The sequence below is a fragment of the Ceratotherium simum genome, chromosome 33 (genome assembly GCF_057802395.1).
Source record: "Ceratotherium simum simum isolate JZ-2026a chromosome 33, ASM5780239v1, whole genome shotgun sequence".
NCBI classification, from domain to species: Eukaryota; Metazoa; Chordata; class Mammalia; order Perissodactyla; family Rhinocerotidae; genus Ceratotherium; species Ceratotherium simum.
Genome location: NC_141932.1, coordinates 4228157 through 4256080, shown reverse-complemented (window position 1 = coordinate 4256080; position 27924 = coordinate 4228157). Strand labels below are relative to the sequence as shown.

At 41.9% G+C, this 27924-nt stretch overlaps 1 protein-coding gene across 2 annotated transcripts; it reads right to left on the bottom strand.

The window, feature by feature from the left end:
* Nucleotides 1–3: 3 nt before the first annotated feature.
* On the bottom strand, nt 4–27638 carry NLRP13 (NLR family pyrin domain containing 13). Of its 2 annotated transcripts, XM_087422259.1 has the most exons (11): nt 27338–27638; nt 22641–22709; nt 15897–17484; nt 13846–14013; nt 12193–12360; nt 11580–11750; nt 10753–10923; nt 7951–8121; nt 4680–4850; nt 1870–2040; nt 4–423 (listed from the first exon to the last, which is right to left on the bottom strand). In XM_087422259.1, exons 1-11 carry the CDS (start codon nt 27636–27638, stop codon nt 300–302), a joined length of 3273 nt encoding a protein of 1090 aa, XP_087278385.1. In that variant the 3' UTR covers nt 4–299. The 2 variants fall into 2 exon arrangements, with proteins under 2 accessions (XP_087278385.1, XP_087278387.1); XM_087422261.1 differs by lacking the exons at nt 4–423; nt 11580–11750; nt 22641–22709; nt 27338–27638 and having other exon boundaries at nt 1866–2040; nt 15897–17473.
* Nucleotides 27639–27924: the final 286 nt, after the last annotated feature.

Below are 27924 nucleotides of genomic sequence, written 5' to 3'. Positions count from 1 at the left end.
TGCTTTATTGAATCCTCTTAACACCCCCAAGAATTAAAAACATTACACCAAGAAAGACAAAAAGAAACTTAAGGCAAAGCCAATGTCGAATCATGGGGCCAAATATAGTATTATATTAGGATTCTGGAGATTGTTGTAGGCAGCATATTAAATACCTAAACTGTGAAAAAGCCTTCTTGAGGTGACAGCTCATTTGTCCCCATGAGCAGTGACACCTGAGCAACACATAGGTCAGGACCTCCTGGTGGTTGGACTTCAGGAACATTCCATGGTAAAGCCACTGCATCTCATCAGCAGGATCACCACCACCATTTGTCTTCAGGGTCATTAAAATCCCACTTACACTTGATTCTCAGAAAGGACCCCTTCTCCTGTAATTCCTCCAACTCCCCTTTCACTATGTCATACAAGTGTTTTTCAAGCCTGCAAAAATATAGAGAGAATGAGAAGAGATGATAGAATGAGATGATAAAATAAAACAGGTGCCCCATACAAAAACTAACTTTTGTTTGCCTTCATATTAGTGCATCTCCATCTCTAGCCTCACCCAGAGACATTGGAGAGGAGATTTGAAGGCACAAGAACCCTTTCCAGAGAGAAAAGTCACAACCACAGAAGAAAAAGATGGGAAATCCTTGGGAAAGATGACAAAATAGACAAAGGACAGAGTAACTCAGGTCATTGTTGTCACTGTGTGTAAATCTGATTCCTTTCATTTGTATCATTAATGTTAAGCAGACTTTTGAAAAATAAAGTCTTAGCATTCTCTTCTTCGAGAAGAGGTGAGAGTCTGGGTACTCAATCAGAAGTCCCCTCTACAACTTAAATCACACACATACACAGTTGGTAAGGAGAGAAATGTCCGTCTCTGGTGATCACCATCCCAGAACTCTTGTAAGAATGCATTGCTTAGATGGAAAGTTGGTAACATAAAATCCTGAACGTATGGGTTTTGACCGACTTCCCGAGGTAGGCAAGGTTCCTGGGTATCCAAGATGACTTCTGCTAAAATGTACCTAGTTTAATGTCTTTCACTGCTTACCTGTCTGACCCCATCTCCAGAATACTGAATAAGGTGAAGAGTATTCTAATTAAAGACTCTTCCTTCAATGCCTCGAAGGGACAACATAAAGCCTTTGCACATGCTATTCTGGCTTCCTTAGAACACTCCACTCTGCATCTCTAGTCTCTGTCCATGTTCCCCTTCTGATACATAAATTCCTCTTTCCAGCCGCCTTGGGACTCAAAATCAATGACACCACTTCAGACATGCCTTCCCTTATACCTTAATCACCCTTGTTTTCTGCACCACAACCCAGAGCTTCCTTCAACTAACTGCTTTTATATGTCTTAGATATGTATCTTTCTGAGAAGAATGCAGGCTCTTGAGAATGAGGCTCAGGACTATTTGTTTCCCACTGTCTGCCATGCTGTGCCGCTTGGACCACAGTCAGCACTGAAAAGAAGTTGTGGAGTGAATGTACGTTGAGTGAAACATAGAGTAGGTACAAGAATGAGAAGAATGAGGGGACTCCCAAAATACTCCAATGTCTATGGGATTGCGCCATCCAACATGGTAGTCGCTAGCCACGTGGGCTATTTAGATTTAAGTTTATTCAAACCAAAGAAAGTTAATTCAGTTCCCGAGTCACACCAACCACATTTCAAGTGCCCAGTTACTGCATGCAGCTAGTGGCTACTCTATCAGACGATGCAGATACAGGCAATTTCCATCATTACTGAAAGTTCTGTTGGCCAGCACCGCCCTAGGAATTGAATGCAGGGTAAAATTGATGCTCCTTTTAGAACATCAGCCAACCCATCCTCATCTCAGCAAGTACCTCCCTGTGTGAGAGTCAGTAGGATTACCCGAGTTTTCGTAGTTTGCACGTTGATTTTTTCAAGGACTTCCAGAGCATGTTGACTCCATCAGGCCCCAAGTCATTTCCGAGAAGGTTCAGATTAACCAAGCTTTTACAGCTTCTGAGAACAGAGGAGAGAGGCTGGCAGCAAGCAGGTGTCAAATTGCATTTCTCCAACCTAGGGGTGGATGGGAAGGAGGTGTGAAAGACGGTCTTCCAAGATTGAGAAATTAGAAATAAAAGTTATACAAGATATAGGGAAAAATATCCTACTAAAACAGCCTGGCTGACAGTAAAGGTCTTAACACACACCAGACACATTTCCAAATGCTTATGTATAACTCATTTAATCCATATACCAATCTATAAAAGTAGATAATATCTTAAACCTCATTTGACAGATGAGGAAACATGTTTAGCCTGCCCAAACATAAAACAATTTTAGTATACAGTGGATGTGAGTTTATTTATAAGGCTCTTAAAAGGACTAAAATAGCATTACAATGGCTTAATTACACTTTTTCATCTTATTTCTAAACTCAACAATACAAAATATGAACATGTGGTTGGCTAGATACTAGGAATACAAAGACAAAAGTGAAAGTGTATTATATCAGTTTAACTCAGCAGAAATTTTCACCTAAGTCTATAAAAAAATGTCACATGTGGCTGTACGTGCAAAATTTGCTGCATGAAGAGTAGAAGGAAGGAATATAATTCCTTAGGTTGGAAGAAGTTGAGTAGGATCCAGAGAATGCTTCAAGGTAAAGCTTCCACTTGATGGATAGGAAGAGCATGGTATGAGAAAAACATGGGCTCCAGCCTCAGACAGGTGTGTCCCCACGTCTCAGGTCTAACGCCACCAGCAGGGCTTTTCCCACTATATTATATATCGTTGACCTCAATCCAGTACCTTTAATAGTATTCCCTTCATCTTCTAGACCAGTTTCTCAATCAGGGGTGATTTTTCCCCACAGGGGAGATCTGAGGATGTCTGAAGACAGGGGATGTGCTATTGGCATCTGGGGGATGGAGGCCAGAGATGCTGCTCGACATTCTCCAGTGCCCAGGATGGCCCCACAACAAAAATTGCCCAGCGCAAAGTGTCAGTAGTGCCAAGATTGAGAAGCCCTGGTCTAGATGGTAAAGATGGAACACAATATATATGACTTGAAGGTACCTCCTTTAAAACTACAACACTGGAGAAGGAGATGGATGAAAGTGAACTGAATGTCAAGAAGAGATCCATCATTAAAGACACTGCAATAGTGTTGCAAAAGTTCTCTCCTCTCTGCTTCCAGGAGAAGCACCTAGAGAGTGAGGGCTTAAAACCTGACCACCATACTTTTGAAAGCGTTAAGTATGACCCTGATTTACTTATATAATCTGGTGGCTTCTCCTTTACCTACAGGATAAAGAACATTGCACCTGAAGAAGCCCCTTTAAGGATAGAGAAGTGGTGAAAAGAATTGGCTTCTGGCTTATTTCACTCAGCATAATGCCCTCAAAGTCAATCCGTTTTGTCACAAAGGGCAGGATTTCCACAGAGAAAGACAGGTACCATATGACCTCACTTACATGTAGAATCTAAAAAAGCCAAACTCAAAGAAACAGAGAGTAGAATGGTGGTGACCAGGGTCTGGGCGGTGGGGGAAATGGGGAGATGTTAGTCAAAGGGCACAAATTTCCAGTTATAAGATGAATAAATTCTGGGGATCTAGTGCACAGCATGGTGACAGTTAACAATACTGTTTTATACACTTGAAAGTTGCTAAGAGAGTAAATCTTAAGTGTCCTCACCACCAAAAAGAAATGGTAATTATGTGAGGGATGGAGGTGTTAGCTAACCTATGGTGGTAATCATATTGCAGTATATAAATGTATCAAATAAACAGGTTGTACACCTTAAACTTATGTAATGTTATATGTCAATTATATCTCAATAAAGCTGGAACAAAAAAAGAACTGGCTTCTGAATCAGACTTGGCTTGAATCCCTGTCCCCATCTCCTTGCCTCAGTTTTCCCATCTATAAAATGGGTATAAAAGTACCTACTCCTAGCACCTCCCTGCTGGAGGATGAAGTGATGACTGTGACGTGTTTTCCATTTCCCAGCACATAGTAAGCATTCAGATGACAACCTGCCCTACAGAATGTTTTCCTACATAGTCTTATCTCTCTTTCCCAGACCCATCACTCTGTTCCCACATCATTGTTGAATTTCCCCACAAAGCCCGACTCTGAGCCCTTGTATATGCCATCGCCATCTATCAAGGACTTTCTTTCCCTCTCTCCTTTCCAGGCACTTGGGGATGGGGGTGAGGACTCATGTTTCAAGGTTCATCTCAAAACCCAACCTCCTCAGAGAAGTCTGCCCCAAGCCCCTAAGAGAACAACTAGAACCACTGCCTATGTGAAAAATGGCTATCATTTGAGCCACATCTAACCAAAATCCTATTACTTGAGGCTGAACCATCTTAGCTTGTTGAGGAAACACATCACATTGTGGTTAAAATCAGTCTTCCCCATAGGTAGGAAAGACTCTCGGGGCTGGGAACGTGCCCCACCCCCCAGCACCTACTATCCAAAATGTATGGATTGAAAGAATATTTACAACATGCCAAGGATGGGGGTAACAGGAGTCAAATGCTTTCTCTAAACTTGGAGCTTATCACCAAGCAGAAGAGATTTTTAAGAGGAGAACTCTGTCCTTCACCATTTCTCACCTTCCTAACCCCTCCATGACCATACATTATTCCTTCCCTACTTCAAGAGCAGAGAGGTGGACTTTCCCCAAAGGAAACAGCGTCAACTCACCCAACTGTGTTCAAGGCACAATTCGAATGTTTTAGAACCTCACAGAGTCGTTTCACTCCATCATCCTGAACATCATTTTTCCCAATATCCAAAATTTGCACATTATGATTGTGCTTGAGGGCATTAGCAAGCTCCCCACAGCTCTCCGTTGTGAAAGAACAGTCTGACAAACTGCAAAATAAAAGTATAAAAAAGGGGAAAAAATAATTCTTGAATCTTTAGGTTTTAGTCTATATGCTCCCACCCATCTCACTTTCTCCCAAGGAAAAGAGACGCCAAAGCCGGATTTCTCATCCCGAGCCCTAGAAAGAGGAGGGTGCATATTAGCAGGTCTGAGACACCCAGGGTACTCTATTTACCCATGATAGAAAGGAGGTAGAAGGAACAGCTATGCAGCCAACCCTCTCCCCATGCCATCCCAAGGCCTGTCCACACGGAGGAAGGGCTTCTCCTTGAAATTTACTACCAGAGCGCCCAGACTCTACGTAGCTATCATGGAACATGGTTTTCAGCCTCTGAGCTCAACATTTGAGCTGAAAAAGACACCAGGAATCTCACTCAAGAGCAGGACTAAATTTCTAAGAATGAATTATTACACCAAAATAAGTTCAAAATGAGTAATCTAGGTAAATATTTGGAGAATGAATGAATAAATGGGAGTGAGGAAGGGAGATAAGAGGGAGGGAAAAAGAGAAAGAGAGATAGGGGAGAGAGGAGACAGAAAGAGGGAGAGAGAATGTGGGGGAAGTGAGGTGGGGAGAGGAGAGAGAGAAGGAGGGGAGAGAGAGAGACAGAAGGAGGAGAGAGAGAACAGAGAAACAATAGGAGATTGACACCTTAAGGCAGAGAAGGTATACACAAGGCAAAAATCCTTAAGCCACAAAAGGAAAAGTTTGACTACAAGAAAAATATCCTCATGGTTAAAACTATCAGAGGCCAAGTCTAAGGGCCAATTAGATAAAGAGAATACACAAATCATACCAAAATGGCTCAATTTCCCTAGTGAAGAATGCCTACAAGTCAGTAGGAAAAAAGAAATAAAAACCCAATAGAGAAAAAAATATATCCAATTTTATCAACAGGTTTTCCATTTGGAAGTTTATGTTAATGGATTTCAACATTTGAAAACTGCTCAACCCCATTCTTATTCACAGAGATGCAAATATGCAAGGACTTTGAGTTTACAAAGGAAGGGATGTGACCCCTGGGGTTGTATTAAAACAATCTTGGGGGAGAGGGTCGGTGAGGGTTTAGCTGAAAATAGACTAGCCAGGAATCAATAAGTGTTGAAGTTGGATAATGGGGTAGATTATATGCTATTCTCCCTACTCTTGTGCAAGTTTCAGTATTTCCGTGGAAGAATAAAAGGTATGTTGAGCTACCATTTTTCAACCTCTCAAAGTGACAAAGATCAAGGAGGTTTAGTAACACTGTACATGAAGATGTGGATAACAGGCATTCTTGGCTGGTGGCCATGTTAGTTGGTGGGCAATATGTGTTAAAATTTTGATTGCAAATACCCTGTGACCCAGCCACTCCATTTCTAGGAACTTATTCTACAAGTATGTTTACATGCGTCCAAAATGATACAGGTACACAGATACATTGCATAACTTGTATACCTTTCTCAAAAGATTGGAAACAACCAGAGTACTTATTACATAAATAGTACATTCATTCAACAAATTAGCATGTAGTCATAAGAGAGTTAAGGTTGTTACATGCTGATATGCAACATTCTCAGATATGTTGTTTGGGGTGCATGTTTCACGGCAATAAATGCTGAGTAAAAACATACATACTTATAGATGCACAGAAGACCTCTGGAAGGGTTTAAAAAAAGACAATGAAAGCATTGGTGGCCTCCAAGGAGGGGAATCGAGTGGCTGGGAAACATTGGTGGGAGGTGGCTTCATCTTTGGTAACTTTGAATAAGAAAAGTCCAACAGAACTTTCCTTGATGATGGTGGAAATGTTCTGTAGCTGGACTGTCCACGACAATAGCCACCAGCCTGACCATGAGGCACTTCAAATGTAGTTAATGTAACTGAGGAACTGAATTTGTCATTATATTTAATCTTTATAATTTAAATTTAGGCACATGTGGCTAGTGGGTGCCATATTGGACAGCACAGAACCTTTAATCCTGTGACTTTACTCACCCATATGATTGATGCAAAAATATTGGATTTTATTTCATTATCAGTCGGCTACACCTTAGGCCATTAAAATGTTTCCAATATTATTAAAGTTAATAAAAAAATTACTTACAAATGTTTCCAAATTTCTTAGCACCCTGTGTCTGGGGATATTTGGCTAGCCTCCCACTGCTGTCTATATTCCTATTGGGAGTCATGAGCATTTTTAAGAGTGATATAGACTACATGTTTGAAAATATGCATAGATATAAATAATACACAAAATCATTTCCTTAGGACTGGTAAACGAGGGAGACTCGAGGCTCATTTCTGACTTCTATTCTGTATCAGGCATGGAATAACACACCGTGCAGAGAAGAGCCAGCATAGCCTGCCTGACCGCTGTCCTTAGAAAGGCCTGCTGGCAAGGCTGGCCCTTGGCTGGCGTTGCGGAGCTTGGATCTCAGGCGAGTCCCCCATTCCCTGCTGAGAATGACTCTCTCTGCCTGAACTGAGCAAACAATGTGGTTTAGGCTGACCACTTGCTTTCCTGTAAAAGTCTGGAATCTTGGTACGTGCTGAGCAGGAGGTGTCCACAAGACCAGCACCCAATAAAAATCTCGAGCACTGAGTCTGCAGTGAGCTTCCCTGGAGGACAGCATTCCACATGCGTTGTCACACTCAGTGATGGGGGATGAAGTGTGCCCTGGGTGACTCCGCTGGGAGAGACTTCCCGGGAGCTTGCGCCTGGTCTCCTGGGACTTTGCCCCATGCACCTTCTCCCTTTGTTGGTTTTCCTTTGTCTCCTTTCACTGTAATAAATCACAGCCGCATATACGACTGTATGCTGAGTTCGTTGAGTCCTCCTAGCGAATCATCAAACCCGCGGGGTGGTCTTGGGGACCCCTGACATGCATTGTAGTTGGTCCTTAACAGTCATCCCAGATTTTTCCCCCAACAGGCACCACTACCCACCCATACACCCCTGCCTCCAATAAAGCCAAAACCTCCCCAATGGCAAGAGTCACATCTGCACCCAGGACTCAAGCCCCATCTGGTACTCAGGCATTTGCAGGTCGATTCACATGGCTCCCCTCACACCCACTAAACAAGAAGGAAGGCACGCAACTTACTCCAGGTTCTGCAGGTTGCAATCTGGACGACTCAGGGCCTCACACAGAACCTTCACTCCCTCATCTCCCAGGTTGTTCTTCCTCAGATTCAGGTGCGTCAAACTCTTGTTCTGGAGGAGAGCGTCTGACAAGTGCCTGCAACTGGGTGCCCCGAGCTGGCAGAACCAAAGCCTGTGCATGAAGAGCCACAGAGACAGATGCTCAGGAAAGCAGCCCAAAGCAAGGCCCTTCTCCGCGGGCAGCCACAGTGTCTCCCCAGACCCCAACCCAGGACACGCTAAGTGTCTGTGCTTACTTATCCTTTCCGCTCCAGATGTATAAAACGAGCACACTAAGAATGTGCTGGTCATTAGTTGGTTAAAAAAAATAATAAAGGAATGATATCAAAGCGTACAAATTTTCAGTTATGCAAGATACATAAGTTCCAGAGATCTGCTATACAGCACCGTGCCCATACCTAATACTGTATCGTGTACTTAAAATGTTCTGAGAGGATAGATCCTATATTGTGTTACTACAAAAAAATCATCATCAGTGTCATCATCATCATCATCATTATTATTATTATAAAGGCGGCAGGAGGAAACTTCGAGAGGATGGATGTTTATGGTCTTGGTGGTGGTGGTGGCCTCACGGGTGTATATTTATCCCCAAACTCACCAAGTTGCATACATTAAATACATACAGCTTTTTACATGTCAAAAAAATAAAGTTTAATGTGAGTTTGTTTTTAATTTAAGTAAAATATTAAAAATAAAGGAAAAATACTTTAAATGGCCTTGAGGCAGCTGGGATGAACCCCAGACTCAGGAGCCAGTCAGACTTGGGTTCAAATGCCGCTCAGGTATTACTAACTGTGGTTGGCAAGTGGTGTTATTTCCTTCAGCCTTCATTCCTTCTGTTCTGAAGTGGAGATTGTGACGGTCTGTCACAGGCAGGTGGATGATCCATTGAGCCAGCCATGTGAAGTGCTTGGGACAGTACTTGGTCAGTGTGCAATATAAGTTATAGGAGATGTATCATATAACATGGAGAGACATATATCAGATCTATAGGTGTTATAGAACAGGGATATTATGTAATGCATGCTATGATATTTATAACAATATATCTTATATATAATATATAAATTATATACAGTATTACATATGATATATAGTTATATAATATATAATAGGACATAGTATAATTTAATATCATATATTATATATTAATATTAATACTTATCATATTAAATGTGATATATATTAAAGTATATGGTATAAGTATAATTATTACATATATATTATATTAGAATATATTATAAATATAATAATTGTACATGTATATTATTAGTTCATATTACACATGTATTAGTTTGCTATTCATACTCTGGCTCCTTAAGACTCAGTGCAAGGTGAGTGCTAACCTTTTCTTCTTAGCTCTGATTCCACGGTCTTTCACCATAATCCTCCCCTCTGATTCACCTCAAGACCCTGGCCTTCTCCATTCTTTTATACTCACCTGAACAATACCCGATCCCAGGAAAACCCACTCTCCATCTACTCTACACCTGCACCAGAGCAGAATGTGGCTGACGAAGAAAAGGTCTACACAATTGCACTTGACATCCACACCGCAAGTGGACTCTTCTCTCCCCAGCATCCCTGGAGTCCTGTAGTCCTGTGTACACCTGCTCACATAACTGCTCTATGTAGCTGACTAGGGAGGATCTCCTGCTCCCCTGTCCCAATCCAAACCCCGCTCTCCCCATCTTCCCCACGTCAGGAAATGGCACCAAGCTTCGCCCAGCGGCCTAAGCTCATCATCTGCAGGGGCTCTGGAGTCCTTTCTCTCCTAAACCATTTCTAACCCGCCACCAAGTCCCCCTGGCTCTCCCTTCAAATACGCCCTGACATCCTGCCCCCTCACCCAGGCCAGCTCTCTAACCCTCCCGCCTGGCCTACAGGCACTTGTTCTGCTCATACTTCTGCCCCCATTACAGTCCATCCTTCAACAGCAGCCTGGATGATCTTTCAAAGTACGTCCGAGTATGTCACCGTCCAGCCTCCAATCCTGAGACGACTCTTCATCTCACCCCAAACAAAACAGAGGCTCCTATACTGCCCGGGCATATTCCAGGCATCTTCCTGCCTCTCCAGCTTCAGCTTCTCTCGTGATCCCCCTCGCTCACATCACTCCAGCCACGCTAGTTTTCCTGTTCCCACGACACCCCAAGTGCATTCCAACCTCAGGGCCCATGCCTTCCTATTCCTTCTCTTAGTCTATGGCTTCCTCCCTTCCTTCCTTCAAGCCTCTGCTTCAGCATCACTTCCTCAGATAGGTTGGTGAGAGGAGACCTTCCTGGGACACCAACCCCACCACTCCTTGTCTACTCATCCCACTTTATTTCTCTCCATGCCTGAACTGTTGTTGATTTTTTTTATTTTTGTATCTCACTCATAAAACTGCATCCTCTATACAAGCAGGAAGCTTGTCTGTCTTATCCACCACCCCAACCGTGATGCCCACCTCTGTGTCTGGAGACAGGAGCTCAGATACTGATTGACTAAAACAGTCATAATTTCCCGGGGGTCCTTGTTAAAACTGAATTCCCTGGCACAATCTCCAGAGATTGATTCAACAAATCTGGGGTGTGATTAAGAATCTGTGTTTAGGACAATACCTAGCACATTGAGTAACTGGCCAATGAATGTTACTTTTCAATGACATAAATGAGTCCCCAATGAAGGAACCGTTGTTCTCCTCAATGCCTACTCCCATGGAAAGTCATTTCCAGAAAGGGAAGCAGGAGGCACTTACACCAATCTCTGTAACGCACACTCGGGGTGAGTCAGGGAAGAACACAGCAGCGTCACACCATCATCTTGGAGCTGATTGAACCCCAGGCACAGTCGAGTCAATCTCTGAGTGCTGGTGAGAAGCAAGGCCAGATTCTGACAGCTGGCCGCTGACAGGTTGCATTTCTCCAGGCTGCGTGCGGAAGGAGCAGATGCAAAGTGAGCTTCCGCTATACCCAGTTTCCTTTCTCTTTCTTTCTCAAACTCAGTCCCTCGGGCCACATATTTGGGACCCAATCATCATAGAAAAATTAAACTGGATAAAGAACAAAAGCTTCAAGAAGGAGTAAAAGGTGGGTCAAGGTAAGGTTTCTCAATCTCAGCCCTACTGATCTTTGGGCCAAATCATCCTTTGTTGTTGGGGGCCCTCCAGTGCATTGTAGGATTTGGTCATTCCTGGTCTTTACTCATTAGATGTCAGTAGCATCCTCTCCTCCCAACTGTGAAAACCAAGTATGTGTGTCCAGACATTGCCAAATGTCCCCTGGGGGACAAAATCACCCCCAGTTGAAAACCACTGGGTTTAGGGGAGGCTGGCAGAAGCCTGAGGGGTTTATACAACAGATCCTGGCAGGCGAGATGCCCACAATCAAGGTGAGGACAAAGCTGGCGAGACTGAGCCCCAAGGAGAAAGGTGTGAAGAATGAAGATGGCAAGAAGTGTGTCAATGGGTTAGGTAAATACAATAGGGGGATCCCCAAAGCTCCCCCAAAACATGCTTCCACTGCCACCCCCACCTTGCCACTCAAACCAGCAAAGAAGATATTTTGGTGAAATGAGAAGACTTACGACAGCTCCTTCAGGGAACACTTTGACTTCCCAAAGGGCTCCTGCAGACTTTTCACCTCAATATCAGAGAGATCATTGTCCCCCAGGCTGAGGAACCTCAGACTTGAGTTCTTGCTGAGTTCCAGAAAGAGTTGATGACAAACCTGAGAGCTGAGGCCACATGATTCCAACCTATCAAAGAAGCCCCAAGGTAGGGAGTTACTCCTGGGAAGAGTGGTCTTTGTTTAGAGGCCCCCTTGCTCCATGAACAAAAGCTGATTTCTCCCCATTCCTTATCCCTTACACAGGCAGGATGTCCTCTAAGTCAGTGCTATTCAAAGTGCGGTCCACAGTCCAGCATCACCTCAGAGCCTGTTAGAAATGCTACTTATCAGCCCCACAGCAGACCTGCCTGATCTCAGGGGGTGGGTCCCAGGAATGTGTTTGAACATACCCCCTTGGGTGATTCTGGTATACGTTAAAATTTGAGAACCACTGCTCTACACTATCATGCTTTTTCCCACTGCTCATCTTTCTCTGTATCCTTTCGCTGCAATGCTGACACCTGTCCTCCCAACGAATCATCAAACCTAGGGGTGATCTTGGAGACAGATCTGGAAAACCAAAGACCCACCACAGATACTTGAGGTTGCAGGCTGAGTGCCTCAAGGTTCTAAAAATCATCAAGGACACAGTAACTCCCAGGTTATTCGAGCTCAGGTTGAGATGGGTCAGCTTGTCATTACCGTAAAGCAAAAGGACAAGCTCCTTCAGAATCCTCACAGGAGTTATCGATTTGCACCTGAGGAAGACAGGAAATAAGTGAGCTAGCTTTGGGGCGAAGACTGCTTCCTCCTCTTGCCTTTCTAACACCCTCTCCCTCCCTCTCCCCCTCTCCCTCTCCCTCTGATGTACAAGATATAAAAAGATTCCAAAAATAGATTTTTGAGTATGGTACTAAATCTTTGAAAAGGCAATATAAAATATACCCCCAAAAGAGTCACTAAGCTCAGTTGGACGTATGAAGTCAGGAATCAATCAATCTCTTATCCCCTCACCAAATCTGCCATTAAGAGGTCCTGGCACTGCCTATTCTTCTAGGGAAGTGACCCACACACACATCAACCCAGAGAAGCCTGGTGAGAACAACTCTCGCCTCTTGTTTTTTCTTGAGCTTGTTTCTCCTTATCTTGAGGACTAAGTGATAGGACCAAAATGTAAAAAAAGAGAAAGAAAAGAAAAGAAAAAGGATGAAAAAGAAGACTGTTTAAGCCTGTTTCCCATGTCTTTGATCCAGCTCACTCAATGCAGTGAAGTTTGAGGTCATTTTGCTGAATCTTTTGCTCTTAACTCATCGTATCAGTGCATGCGTCTGATTTTTAGACCTTGAGGTATGACAGAATTACGGAGGAAGAGTAGAACAGAATTAGTTGACCAGAGTGTCCAACCAAACGCCGTCTCAAATTCAACTCTAAGTATCACTCACTCTGTCTTCTATCAGTTATTTCTTCCCTGGCTTATCTTACAAGGTCCACCTCCATCTGCGAATTCTTCCCTATCTTCAAGCCAAATTTGAGACCCCATAATTCCTACTTACAAAGTGCTAGAGGACCAGTAAGTTTGAGTCCAAAACCATGCTTCAGCTCCAATGAGTAGGTCTTTACTCAAATATCTTCTAGATATGGGAGGCCCTAAAAATGCAAACCATCCTCTCTCATACCCTTTCCGAGTCCCTGAACTGATTTCCTTCTGCTTTGGGAGATGCACCATCTCATTTACTCTTCTGATCGTTTAAAAGTTTGTTTCTCCATCACAGTGTAAGCTCTGTGAAGGCAAGAATCATCTCTTCTGTTCACTGCTATAACCTCAGAACTGAGAAGACGTGCTCAATAAATATTCATTGGATGAACGAATGAATGCTCTACCACAAACTATCCACCATTCCTTAAGAGACAACACACTTCTCATGGACCCCACATACCTTTAGCTTTCCTCAAGCACTTTGCCCTTATCATGTCCTAGAAGTTTTCTACTCCTTCACATTCAGCTCAAAACAGCAGCCTCACTCAGAGATCTTAAGGAAAAATTAGTTTGTCTACATGTACCTCTAGGGCAAGATCATTCAGGATAGACTGCCATTTTTTTTAATTTCTAATACAAGCACATTTATTTTATTCTCCTGAGCTCGTAACTTACTTTTTGGCAAATACTCACTGCGGTAATCAAAATAAAAATGTTGGGTTATTCTCCCATGGTATTCTTCAAACTGTGAGAGTCACACACTTACGTCAGTTTTTGGAGTTTGCACCTTGGATTTCTCAGCTCATAACAGAGTTTCTTCATAGATGAAGCATTAAGCTCACTGTTACTCAGGTACAGCTCTCTCACATTTCCATTGCAAAACACAGAGCAAATACCTTGCCACTGACGTATCTTGGAATCGACAAGCCTTGTCCTTTATGAGGGAGAGAGAGAAAAGGATGATGAAAGTAAATGAACCTCAATCAACACCCAGAATGTGGTCTACAGGAGGTAAAAAAGAGACCCTAACAAAAGGTGTGAGTGTTCACTGGAGTTCTGGATATGAACACGTGTAACCCGAAAAGCATAGTCCTCAAAGCCCCAGATGTTTTATTCCCACAATCCTCATCAATTCTTTTCAGAGGAAAGCAACCACGTAAGTGAGGTGAAGTTCAGACTTTAAGTAGATCTGAGATGAATTCAGAGCTCTGCCCCCAGTAGTATTATTTAGTCTCTCTGTTCCAATTTTTTATTTCTAAAATGTACACAATAAAACTTACTCTCATAGGATTTTGTGATGATTAAAGAAGATTCATGCAAATACTTAGAACTTGGAATTACTAGAATTCTAATTATTTACAATTTCCCTAATGCAATAGGATCTCAATGATAAAAAGAGTAAAAGAGCACTAAAGTCATAAATCAACTTTTTTATCTCAGATGAGATGAGAGAAGTAAAACCAAGTACACATTTCTAAAATACCTGAAGGATGGAAAGTTTTACTCTGTGAGTCCAGAATTGGAACATTGGTTAGAGTGGTCGTTGCCAAACTTAAGTGTATTTGTGTGTGTGTGTGTGTGTGTGTGTGTGTGTGCATGCCTGTACATCCATATGTTTAACATCCCAGTTAATTCTGATAGACAGATAGACAAACTTACAAACCACGGAGGAAAAATGGTAAAAAGCCATGCTGTAGAGAAGTAGGAAACGACCTTAACATCAGAAGTTCTGTTATCAACTTTAAAGAAGGCATGAAATTTCCTTAAGCCCTAGGGTGATCATGCCTAAAGTGAGGAATGTTGTTGACTGAATATCAATCCTCACAATAAAAGGGATTATCCTTGGTTGTAAGGGCCCTTACTCATGCGACCCAACAGTAAACACTAGCTAAATAAAGTCCCCTATTTAGGTTTTAGGGATTCCAAGACAGGACAAATGATAGCCAATATATATTGAACATTTATTACCCCAGACCCCCCCAGACCAAGCATCTTACTAATATTCCAATCTGGGTGAACACAAAGAAATTAGTCTTCTCGAAATTTTAATTTGTTCAACCAAAATTGAACTGGTACTTCTTGTAGCTTTGAGGGTTAAATGAGAAAGGATTTGAGAACACACATAGCAGCCCCTGTCTCACGAGAAGAATTTAGAAAACATCCCTCTGGGACCTGAAATAATTTGCAGAACAGCCAGGTTTTCTTATCTCCTAGACTGGAAGTCAGTAGCATCAGTGATGGGACAAGGTTCTAGGGTAAGTTGAGTATTTCTGGGGTTCTTCCAGGAGACAAAGTGACAAACTCATCAGAACAAGCTTCAGGATCTATTTGACACCGTTGGCCCCACCCCCACCTCAACTCATGCTCAAAGGAGAGGTATCCAGCATTTTATTTAAGGTCTGGAGCTCTGAAAGAGAGAGCTGGGCATTAATGCAGGCTGGACTACTTAATAGCCACATTGACATTAGCAAATTGTGTTTCTATCCTTCAGTTTTTGTATCTATGAATGGCAATAACAGCTCCTCCTCCATTTAGTTAGATGCAAGTAGGTGTCTTAGCACAATGCCTGGCACATAAACCTTCAATATGCAGTGCCTGAGATACAAGATCTACCTCTAAGCAGATCCATTAAAGTAGCCAGGGAATCCTACATGATACCGAAAGGAAAGCACAGGATGGAGCTGATCTAGAATGTTCAGTCAATCGTAACCACTGACAATACAACAATAACAGATTTCCAGTTTTTCATGGAAGAACTTGGGCAGAGCCCATGAAGATGAGAGAAGGTCAGGAATGAAATGGTTTTGCAATACTCACTCCAGAGTTTCCAAGTCAAAAGTCAATTCTGTGTGAGGGATGGGACCACTGACAGATAGCCTTAGTTTACTCAACCTTTGACAGAGCTTTAGGCAAAACGAAGAAACTCGGAGTTGTAGATGCCCAAAAATGTTGAGGTCAGCTTCAAGGAGGTGATTCAAAATCTGCCTTACAAAGTTTTCCTCCTGAGTCTCATATAAGCACTGAAAAAACTGTAGGAATTCAAACCGGATGGAGACAGGGTCAAACTTATCTAACTCTTCTGCCCATTCTAATAATTCGTCCATTATCCTGGGAGACATCTTACAATGCAAAGTATCTTCCAGTTCTCTTGCTATGTCTCTTTTTAAAAGACCAAAGAAAAACAGAGCCATCTGATTCCAATAGAAGTTTGTGTCAGCGAAGGCATCATTCAGTAGTACTCTCATCTCTTGATGCTTTGTGGGACCACCAAAGGATCCTTCTGTTCCCCTGAGCACATAGAACATGGCCCCAAAAAACACCTGGAAACTTTGGTGAGTGAAGGTAATGCAATCCTCACAGCCACTGACCTTTTGAAGAATATTCAACCTGAAGAGAGAATCAATGAGAGGTACTTCCAAGCGCCGGTGTTCAATGACCTCTTTTGCAAATGTAAAGTTCGAAAACCACATCCCCTCTGCAGCCAGAGAGCAGAGGGCCCTCCACTGTTCTGGCCAGCTCTGATCTGACAAATTCACCTCTGCTGTTGTGAACAAGCTGGAGAAAAAATAGGCATACAGACTGGTGGTGGTCTGGGTGCTCAGTCGGAAATGAGGATTTCTCCCTATCTGCCGCCTCAGGCAGGAACACACAGTCCAGCACACCAGAGGGGCAGAGCAGGAATGAAACAGAGTTTCATTTCTTCTTATCCAATGTAAGATTTTCTTGGCTTTGTTTTGGTCACCAAAGTACCTGATGAAATACTCCTCCCGGTCTCCCTCTGTGAATCCTGAGATTAGTACAAACCATGGATTCAATAACAGCTTTTTAAGATCTCCATCTCTATAGTCTCTTGTTGTAATCAGTAAGGTAGCTGTGGGAACCAATTCTTTCTTCAACAAGTGGAGTAGGATTCTGGCCACCGGGAGCTTCTGGTACCAGTCTGTATATGGCAGGCTATCGTCCCACTTGGAAGGCAAGGCCATTTCCTCAAAGCCATCAATGATGAACAGGAGCCTCTCAGGGTGACACATGAACTCTTCAATGGGGGCCTGAGACTCAGGCCAGTCTTGGGAAAGCAGGTCTGCAAAGGTGGTATCCTCCATCTCTTCCACTTTATGGCAGCTGATATAAAAAACATAGGAGAACCTGTGCTGAAAGAGAAAGCCCTCTGCCCAATGCAGCATGACCTTCATTGCCAGGGTGGTCTTCCCAACTCCTGCTCTACCCTCCAAGACTATCGTCTGGGGCTGGGCTCCAATACTATTAGGATACAGGAGGCTCTTCAGTTCTTCATGTTCCTGCTCTGTCACATTGCGGAGATATATGTGGTCTTCAGGCCATGGGATATGGTCCCACATCACCAATATTTTAGCCTTCATCCTCTCTCTATATCTTCTTCTGTGTACTAAAGCAGATAAGTGAGGCAAAACACAACAAAACAATGGTCAGATTGAATTTCAGCGTTAGGAATTATTCAATAATGAAATTCCTATATACAGCCCTGAACAAGACAGACAAGCTCTGCCTTCAAGGGTCTAACTTTTAGGAGGAGGGGTGTGGTGATGGAAAGTTGCAAAAGGTAGCAAAATTTAGATAGTTTGATGATACAAACACAAAACATAGAACAACCTAAGAGAGATCAAGAATGCTGTTAGAAGAGGGGAAGGGAGCAGTAGAGGCTTCTGCATGAGAGTTGACACCTTAACTATGAGAAGAAGCCAGGCCGAGATGTAGAAAGAGATGCTTTCAGGCAGGGTGAACAGCTGGTGCAAATGCCCTGAGACAGGAATGAGAACATTCTGGAGCATTTTGACCTAGTGAGATGCCTGGTAGGCGGTGAATTTGACCATGGGGAGGGGCTAGATTGTGAATCTCTTTGTTTTGAAGGCAAAGGGATGCCAAGCCATAGTTTGTATTTTTAAAAGATCACCATTCTTTGGAGAATGGATTATGGTGCAACAAAGGAGGCCAGGAGACCGGGTTAGGAAGCTACTACTGTTATCTAAGTGACAGCTGATATGTTCAGTCAAACATACCCATTGATGACATAACAACAACAGATCCTTCGTTCTTTGTAGAAGACCTTGGACAGAGCCTGTGAAGAACTGGAACATAGTATTAGAAAGAAAATAAATGGATTTAGGGTATATATCGAGAGTAGAGCCAATAAGATTACTAGTGATTTATAGCAAGGGGGTGGGAAATGCTAAGGCAAATAGAGTTGGAGATGCATTCTAGGTTTTTGGCTTAAATATCTGAGTGGATGATGGCTCCATTTACCAGGAAGGTATGTATGTATATACATATACATAAAGATCCTGGTGGAGAAAGCATGAGACGAGGAAGATCAAAGACCCACCTTCACATTTTTTCCAAGATCTAGAACTGATACTTAAGACTGTGATGCTTTGTCAATACTTCTTTGCACCTCAGTTCCCTTGTCTATAAATTCCAAACGAGCAGGAAAGAATGGAAACGCACTTTTCCATTACCCACCAAAAGGGAAATGTCATCTTCTGGGGATGGGGTCCCGGGCAACATTCTATTCACATGATAAAGGTCTCTGAAGGCTGGCACTTCTCAAATGTTCAACCTTCCAGAACTTCACCCCACCTCCAGAAAAGGACTATTATTCTGGATGGATCAAATCCCAAGACTTGATCACTCGACCTTTAAGAAATGGATCTTACGGACCAAAGGAGTGACTCACATAGGACCTGCTCCCCCAGAATGAGTCAAGCCATCTCTGCCCTGCTCGCCTCAATTTCTCTTCAATGCAGCAAGAGTTTGGTGAAATCGAAAACTCCACTGGATCTGAAACTCAGGTGGCTATTGTAGCAGAGGCACTCTTTGACCTAACCAAGTTGGGAATGAGTCTTGCCACCCAGAAGTTGTAAAGCTGAGCACAAAAGCACCACGCATATATTCAAAAGAGAAAAATTGCGAAAGGGAGAATACTTGCCGTCTATGTGACAGAGCAAGAGGTCATTTCCACATGCAATGTGCTCTTACAAGTCAGTAAGAAGAGAACAGCGCTCAAAAGAAAAATGGGGTGGGGGGGAGGCTAAAATGACACGTGGCAGGAAACAAAAATCTCAAAGCAATTATGGTTTTCAACTCACTAATAGAATGAATGAAAACCAAATATTAAATCAGGGCAGTATTTTGATCAATTTGGCAAATATTTGAAAGAATCTATTTTGATAGCAGGACAGAAAAACAGAGACCCACAGTATCGTTGGGGACATCATTTTATACAGCTTTTCAGAGGATCAGTTTGATGGCAAAGTTTAGGTTATGTAAGTGGTTTGATATAGGAGTTCTGGTTTAGGAATGTTTTCTACAGAAATACTTGGAGATGTGCAATGTCACGGATGTTTATAAAAGTATTGTTTAATATTAAAAAAAAAACCTGGAAACCTAGATTTCTATCAACAGGAGAAGGTTACATATAGACCATGATACATCCATATGGATATATCCACATATTCATACAATGGTTTATTGAGTAGCTGTTAAAGAATGGGGCTGATTTGTATTTATATGAAGACATGATAAAGATATCAGATGACAAAAGCAGTGTAGAACTGATGTGTAATCTAATTTATGACTAAAAAGCTGGAAGAAAAAAGACTAAATTTTTTAAATGGCTACCTTTGTATAATTAATTGGTTGTATAGGAAATGGGAGATTTTTAAAATATTGAGCATATTGTACTATTTACATTGTTTGTTTAATCACTTTACTCTGACCAGGAAACAGAAAACTCAGGAAACCAAAAACTGCTCCAAAAGTTATAAAAAAAATATTTAAGGAGATATTACATCTATTGAAAAGGATACTATTAAGGAGAAATGGATTTAACAGTTTTTATGTCAAAAATACTATTGATGGAACAATATTTTTCATGGAAGGTATGATAGAAAGTTAAAGTAATCTTTCAAATTATAATAAAAATAAAGATGGAAGCATGGAAGGGAAAAGGGTAAGAAAATTAGATGTTAATCCCAAGAAACATGACACCTAATTAGAGTTTCAGAAAAAATAGAACAGAGAAGGAATGATCAGCGTCAAAGAGATAACTCAAGAAAATTTGAGAATGGAAGGACACGTTTTTAAATTTAAATTTAAAGGTCCCACTTCGTATTCAAATCAATTAAGAGGATGAGGCCCAGAACCTAGTTGCACCACAACACTTCAGAACACAGGGGTGGAGGACCCCAAAAGTGTTCATAGTGTAAAAGATAGGTCACATCCAACATAAAGAATCAAAACGGCATCAGATTTATCTCCACTGGGCACCAGAGGACATCAGAACACCAGAAACATTGAGGAAGAACGAATCACAACCTGGAATATTGCACCCAAACCATTCATCAAAATGTGCACTAGAAGCCACTAGGGAAAACAGTATGGATATTTCTCAAAAAATTAAAAATAGAAATACCATATGATCCAGCTACTCCACTTCAGGGTATTTATCCAAAGAACATGAAAACACTAATTTAAAAAGGTATATGCACTCCAATGTTCATTGCAGTATTATTCACAATAGCCAAGAATTGGAAGCAACCTAAGTGCCTATCAACAGATGAATGGATAAAGAAGATGGGGTATATAGACACAATGGAATACTACTCAGCCATAAAAAAATATGAAATCGTGCCATTTGCACCAACATAGATGGACCTTGAGGGTATTATGCTAAGCTAAATAACTCAGACAGAGAAAGACAAACACCATATGATTTCACTTACATGTGGAATATAAACAAACCCATAGATACAGAGAAGAGATTGGTGGTTACCAGAGGGCAAGGGGGTGGGGGGTGGGCAAAAGTCGTAAAGGGACACATGTATGGTAATAGATGGAAATTAGACTTTTGGTGGTGAACACGATGCAGTCCACACAGAAATTGAAATATAATGATGTACACCTGAAATTTATATAATGTTATAAACCAATGTGACCTCAATAAAATTTTTTTTAAATGTGCACTAGGGAAATTTTCAATCAGGCAAGCTTGCAAAAATACCATCTCACAGTGACCTTTTTCAGTAAGTTATTATAGAATGAGTTCCCTGAGACAGTGGTGAGACAGACAGATGGATGGACATGGGATCTACGGGGTAAAGAGGAGAGGCCACATTCCAGAGTAGACAATGCAATTCCAGACTAAATGAAGTCCAGGATGGGAGCTATGTGACAACCGATACAGACTGGAGATGAGTGTGGGGCTTCAGGAAATTGTCTAGAAGTAATGACAAGGGAGCTGATGGACTCCTTGATACGTTCGATTGTGTTATACTTCCCAAAGAATTTTGGAATGATATAGTAACAGCATAGAAAGTTAAGCCAAAAAAAGCAATTATTAACTCAAACAAAAACAGGAAATGATTCCCCCAAAAACGTATATGTAGTGGGCTGAACAGTGGCCCCCAAAAAGATATGTCCACATCCTAATCCCCAGAACCTCTTGTGGCAAAAGACTGATATTACCTTATGTGGCAAAAATGAGATTAAGGACCTTGAAAAGAGAAGCTTATTCTGGATTGCCCTAAATGCAATCAAATATATTTCTACAAGAGAGAGGCAGAGAGAGTTCTGAGACAAAGAAGAGAAAGAGGCCATGTAACCACAGAGGCAGAACTTGAGAGTGATGCAGCAGCAAGCCCAGGAATGCTGGCAGCCACTAGAAGCTGGGAAAATGGGGGACTGATTCTTCCCTCAAGCCTCTGGAGGAAGCATGGCCCTGCCGACACCTTGATATTGGACTTCCAGCCTCCAGCACTGTGACAGAATAAACTTCTGTTGTTTAAGCCACCAGTTTGTGGTAATTTATTACAGCAGTCCTAGAAAACAAACATAGCATGTAATCTTGATTGATTATGTGGCTCAGCATCAATTTATTTCCAATGGCACTGAATACCTATTCCTTCAAAAAAAATGACAACTTTATTGGAAGATAGAAGAGAGGAGAGATATTTACCTAGCATGACAAGAAGTCAGTATATAATTGATTGAAAAACTAAGAAATAGGAGTGTATGTTAATCACTTTTGAGCATGGAAATAAATGGCAAAAGTGACAGCCAAGAGTGGCATGTGATTGCTTCTGCAGAACAGAACTTAAGGGTTGGGCAAAGAATTGATGCTTTTCATTCTAAGTTTTGCATTTCTGTGATTCTTTTTGGATTATACACAAGTACATGTATTTCTTTGATAAAACTAAACTTGTTCCATAACTGTACATATTAATTTATCAACATGAAGATCTCCATGGGGCCACCGATACAAAAAATACAGCTACTTATTAATGCAACATAATTACAAAGTCCAGAAGATACTGGTGTCTAAGAACTTAGAGTAGAAACACAGAGAATGTCCGGTATACGGTAACTTATTATTCAGTAAGCAGTACTGGAAGAACAGGTTGGGAAGAGTGTGATTTCCTGCATGCTATAAATTGAAGAAACTTTCAGAGGAGGTGGCAATGTGGACCCAGTAAAATGAACGCTCCATCAAGCAATTTGTCCTTGATCATCACAAAATAGTGTACAAACCTGTTTCTTCCTCTGGCATCCCTGGTTCTTCTTGGTTGGGATCTTGAGGTTCCTGCGCCTGTGCAATCTCTGAAACAGAGTGATGATGGGATCTTGAGATACCCCGGTCTGAAAATTGGTTGTCAATGATGGATGCTCTCAGTAGAACCAGCTATTTCTCCAACAAGCTTGGGATCGAAGAGGCTGAAGGAATCAAGCCCCATCAACCCAACTACTTTGGGAACATGCTACTTTGCAAAGACCACAGTACACATCAAGCGCATTCCTGCCCCAGGGCCCTGGATCCAGCCATCCTCCTGTCTGGAACGATCTTCCCCAGATATCCACTTGGCTGGCTACCTCACCTCTCAGTCTTTTCTCAAGTTCTACCTCCTCAACAGTGCCTGATGATCCTAATTAATACCACACCTTATCTGCTACATCACACACCTGAGGTTCTCCCCATCTACCTTACTCTCTCTTCTCCGTTGCACTTCTCACCTTCTAACATACCATACAAGGTACTTATTTATCCTGTCCATTAATGTCTTGCCCTACTACAGGGGGAGACAGATGGCTAGTCTCTGTTTGTTCACTGATTTATCCCAAAGTGTAGAATAATGCTGAGCACATAGAAGCCACTCTAATATTTTTGGAATAAAATACCATAGGAAGAAAAGCACCAAGAATTGGGTTCTAACCCCAGCACCTCATTTTCACACAACCACTCTGAATGTCCTGTTCCTCATGAGCTCAAGAGCCCCTTCCATGTCTCACTCACACAGTGGTAACTCCTATTCCACTGCCCAGAACTTAGCTGCTATGAGCCAGTGCCCCATGTAGGATTTGAATCTAAAAGGGATATGGCTCTAACATTTATGATTCCATTGGTTTTCAAGGTTTACGGGACTTGATCTGGCTAGCAATGCAGGTTCTGGGCTTTCTTCTCATGCTCTATGTTCCTTTGGAGAACAAGAATCCATCGTTCTCCACCAATGGTGGCCTTGGCCAAAAAACCCAATTCTGTGGAGCCCCTGTGCCCCGCTTCCACATACTTGAGCTGAATTCTGTCGTGGATTAGCTAGCCCTCTTAACATCAGGGAATCTGAATGGGAAACTTTTCCCAGGCATAACCCACTAAGGCCAAGATTGTCCCTTATCATTGGTTCCGTTTATCTGTAAGCCAACTACATGACATGTTGCATTCCTCTGTTGCAAATAATCCCAATCATGTGAGCCTTCCAGGCCATAGCTCTGCTGTCAACTATCAGGTGCCACAATCTGTATCTTGACACATTAAGTTGAAGACTCTAGATCTAGCTGGGGTACCTGTCAAAACAGCCAGGCTGGTCCAGATGAACAGCCTGGAATTTAGGTCCAGTTCCTTAAAAAAAAAAAAAAATCTCGATTCTAACTTCCCTTTGGCCATCTATGGATCCTGTTGAACTCCAGATCCTCCCACCCCACATTTGTTGGAATAGTCTTGGGTCGAGTTGAGGGTGTACACAGTGAGACGGCAAAGACCCTCCCAGTTCTGATACTACCCATCTGGCCTCATCCTCAAACCAGCATCTGGAAAAAAACAGGGAAGATGATGCTATTAGAAAAAAAACTACCCCAAAGACGAGTGAGTGAGTGAGAACCTACTCTGTTCCCAATGCCTTCTAAGCATTTCATCCTAGAGACTCAGAGGTAGGTACAGTGAGCCCCGTTTTTAAAAAGAGAGAATGGGGCAGTGGTAACCCATTTGCCCAGGGTTACAACTAGTTAAGTGGAACCAGCCTCTGAACCCAAGCAGTCTGATGCTAGAACTTGAGTTCTTAAACCCATAGTCTCCAAAAGGCAGCATACCTGCGCCTGTAAACTCACGTGCATTCACAAACTCATTCACAAATACATTTCTACAGCACTGTTCAAGCACAGGGATGCTTGCTGTGCCATGTTTCCTAGAAGATGGAGCTGATGGGAGCAGTACAAGTTATGCTGGCTGGCCCACTGGACCTTTTTATCACCTCCCACATTGCTAGTGAGATGGATGTGATCTAGGGCTTCCTCCTGTTTAAGAGGTATCTCTACAAGCCCCACCCCTTTAGAAGGCCAAGTGGGAACCTGATAAGGACCAGAGAGAAGGGGATCCCGCAATATGCCTGGTCTGGCTCTGTAGGTTTCAAGAAGGGTGTCGACATTACCGTTCAGGACCAGTAACCAGAAAGGAAGTTCTTTGAACAACATTCTCCTCTGTGCAAATATCTCCCTCTGGGATTGCCAATCAGAAACACGATTTAAGGATTCTAGATCCCATTTTAGCTCTGTGCTCAACATCTGCGTATTCCAGACAAGAGTACATGAGGGGTTTAAAATGAAGGGGTAAGGGAAGAAGGAAGGGAGGGAGAAGGAGGGAATCTAGTCTCCATCCCATCCTCCTGCCCACCAGAAGAAGCACAAAGCCTAACTCTCCAATGCCCAAAGCTCTGATAGGGGACACTTCATGTTGCCAACTCCCATCCCCCTCCTTAGAACTCATGCCCTCATTTGGGTGCAAGAGAAGCAGTATATGGTCTGGCACAGAGCCTCTGGAGACCCTCTGCCAGGGTTCACATCCAATCTCTGTGACCTTGGGCAATTTACTTCAGCTCTGTGCCTCAGTTTCCTCAGTTTCCTTGTCTGTGAAACAGGAATAACAGGATCTCCCTCTAACGAGAGAAGTGAAAAGTAAGGACCAATGTACAGAGAGTGTTAAAATCAATGCCTGGCTTGTAACAGATACTGGCAAAAGTTACAATTATTCTCTACAGGTCAGAGAGGCAGCCAGTTCTGCCACAAAGTGACATATGCGTTCCTAAAACACCGCAGTGGGTAAGGCTGCATGAAAAAAACCACTTGAGTTTTTATTTTACAGAAAACGGAATCAATGATACGTTAAAAAAGATAGAAACAATAAAAAGAGAAGCACAGTTTTACACTTGCTAACTGGTTATGAAACACTTTACCATTACAAACATTTTACTATTAAAATAAATAAAGACTACAGTGCTATAATAAATAGATAAATACTACAACACTGTGGTCAATAGATAAATACTATAGCACTGCAACAGGTAAATACTACAGTGCTACAATAAATAAATACTACAATAAATAAATCCTAAAGCACTACAACCACTACTACAGTGCTACAATACTACACTGCTACAATTAATACTACAGTGCTACAATAAATACTATAGTGCTACAATAAATACTACAGTGCTACAATAAATAAATACTACAATGCTACAATAAATAAATACTAAAGCACTACAACCAATACTACAGTGCTACAATACTACACTGCTACAATTAATACTACAGTGCTACAATAAATACTATAGTGCTACAATAAATACTACAGTGCTACAATAAATGGATAAATAAATGCTACAGTGCTACAATAGATAGATAACTAAATACTACAGCACTATAATAGGCAGATGAATAAATACTACAGTGCTACAATAGATAACGAAATACTACAGTGCTATAATACTACAGCGCTACAATAAATACTACAGTGCTACAATAAATACTACAGCGCTACAATAAATACTACAGCGCTACAATAAATACTACAGCGCTACAATAAATACTACAGCGCTACAATAAATACTACAGCGCTACAATAAATACTACAGCGCTACAATAAATACTACAGCGCTACAATAAATACTACAGTGCTACAATAAATACTACAGTGCTACAATAGATAACGAAATACTACAGTGCTATAATACTACAGCGCTACAATAAATACTACAGTGCTACAATAAATACTACAGTGCTACAATAAATACTACAGCGCTACAATAAATACTACAGTGCTACAATAAATACTACAGCGCTACAATAAATACTACAGTGCTACAATAAATACTACAGCGCTACAATAAATACTACAGTGCTACAATAAATACTACAGCACTACAATAAATAAATGCTACAGTGCTACAATAGATAGATGACTAAATACTACAGCACTATAATAGACAGATGAATAAATACTACAGCACCACAATAGGTAGATGAATAAATAGTATAGCACTACAATGAATATGGCGTAGTACTTTACCTTGAAAAAGACATGAAGTTTGCTTGTGGGTGTGGAAAGTGTTGCAGCTTGTACAGTTTTGTGAAGTGGTGGAAGAAGAGTGATCTGAAACCAGACAAAGTTCTGGATGGATGTGGCTCATACTTAGGTAGCTGGTAGATGTTTGAGGTGTGTGCATGTGTGTGCTTTGTATGTTCCTACATGGCTTAGCTCAGCTGGGTGCCATTTAGTTTTTCTTTTTTTTTTTTTTTTTTTACGTTTACCTAGTATTTCTCTCGAGAAAAAAATCGTGCATAAGCAAACATGAAATTCTTGTTATGCTCCAATCGTTCCCTAATACAACAATCGCATTGGAACAAATTCGCATTTTTGGAAGAAGCCCTGTAACAGAACTAAATGTGCCCCTTTCAATTCCTTCTTCTTGTTTTTGATCACCATTCTTTCCCAGGTTAGAGCACCAAAACTTTATAAACTTTATACCTTTAATCTTTAAACCTTCATAGCCCAGCAGGGAGATTCTTTCTTAGGGATAGGCTAGCAATTTAGAATGACCCCGTAAAAACTCAGCAGCAACCTCCTTGCTCCCATGAGCACCAGGCAGCCGTCCCTCTGTCCCTCTTATGGACCCACTCACCATTCATCTTTGCTCTAACTTCCTCACATAATGAAGTCAGATTCATTTTCTCGAAGATGCTGAGGGTCACTTCCCATAACTGCCTTTCTGGAAAGTATTCATTCAACAGACACAATAGATTAGTGGGATTAACAGCTTTCAAGTCTGCCCAGGGGATCTTCTGGAAGTTCTCAGGCAGCAGCTGTGGGGACTGGAGGCAAAGTTTGAATTCCTCCAGCTGATACTGATCCAGGCCCATAAGGTAAGACAGAAGCTTCTCATAGGAACCGTCATCTACAGAGATGTTAGTAGAGGAGTTCATCTTGCCCAACACCCAAGATTTCCAGCGTCACTCAAGAACTGTTATGTCCACAAAACAAGTAGGACCTACAGAAAAGAAAAACAGAGTTGAAACCATAAGCCATGACTTGCGCCTCCTCCAAAACTGTCTAATCTATATACCTTCTCTGTTTATTTTCTCCTTATAGCACTGCCTTATTGCACACTTATTTATCCATCTCTCTTCCGCAAGAATGTAAGCTCCCTTTGAACAGAGACCTTTCCTGTTCTTGGCTGTATCCTCAGTGCCTGGTGCACACAAGGCACTC

Coding starts and splice junctions, on each gene's coding strand:
- NLRP13 (XM_087422259.1), bottom strand. CDS start 27,638: ATGAACTCCTCTACTAACATCTCTGTAGATGACGGTTCCTATGAGAAG. Junction 12,361..13,845: donor TGCAAACTCCAAAAACTGAC/GTAAGTGTGTGA, acceptor TGTCTTCCTCAG/GTGCAAATCGATAACTCCTG. Junction 424..1,869: donor TGCAAACTACGAAAACTCGG/GTAATCCTACTG, acceptor ATATTTTTGCAG/GCTTGAAAAACACTTGTATG.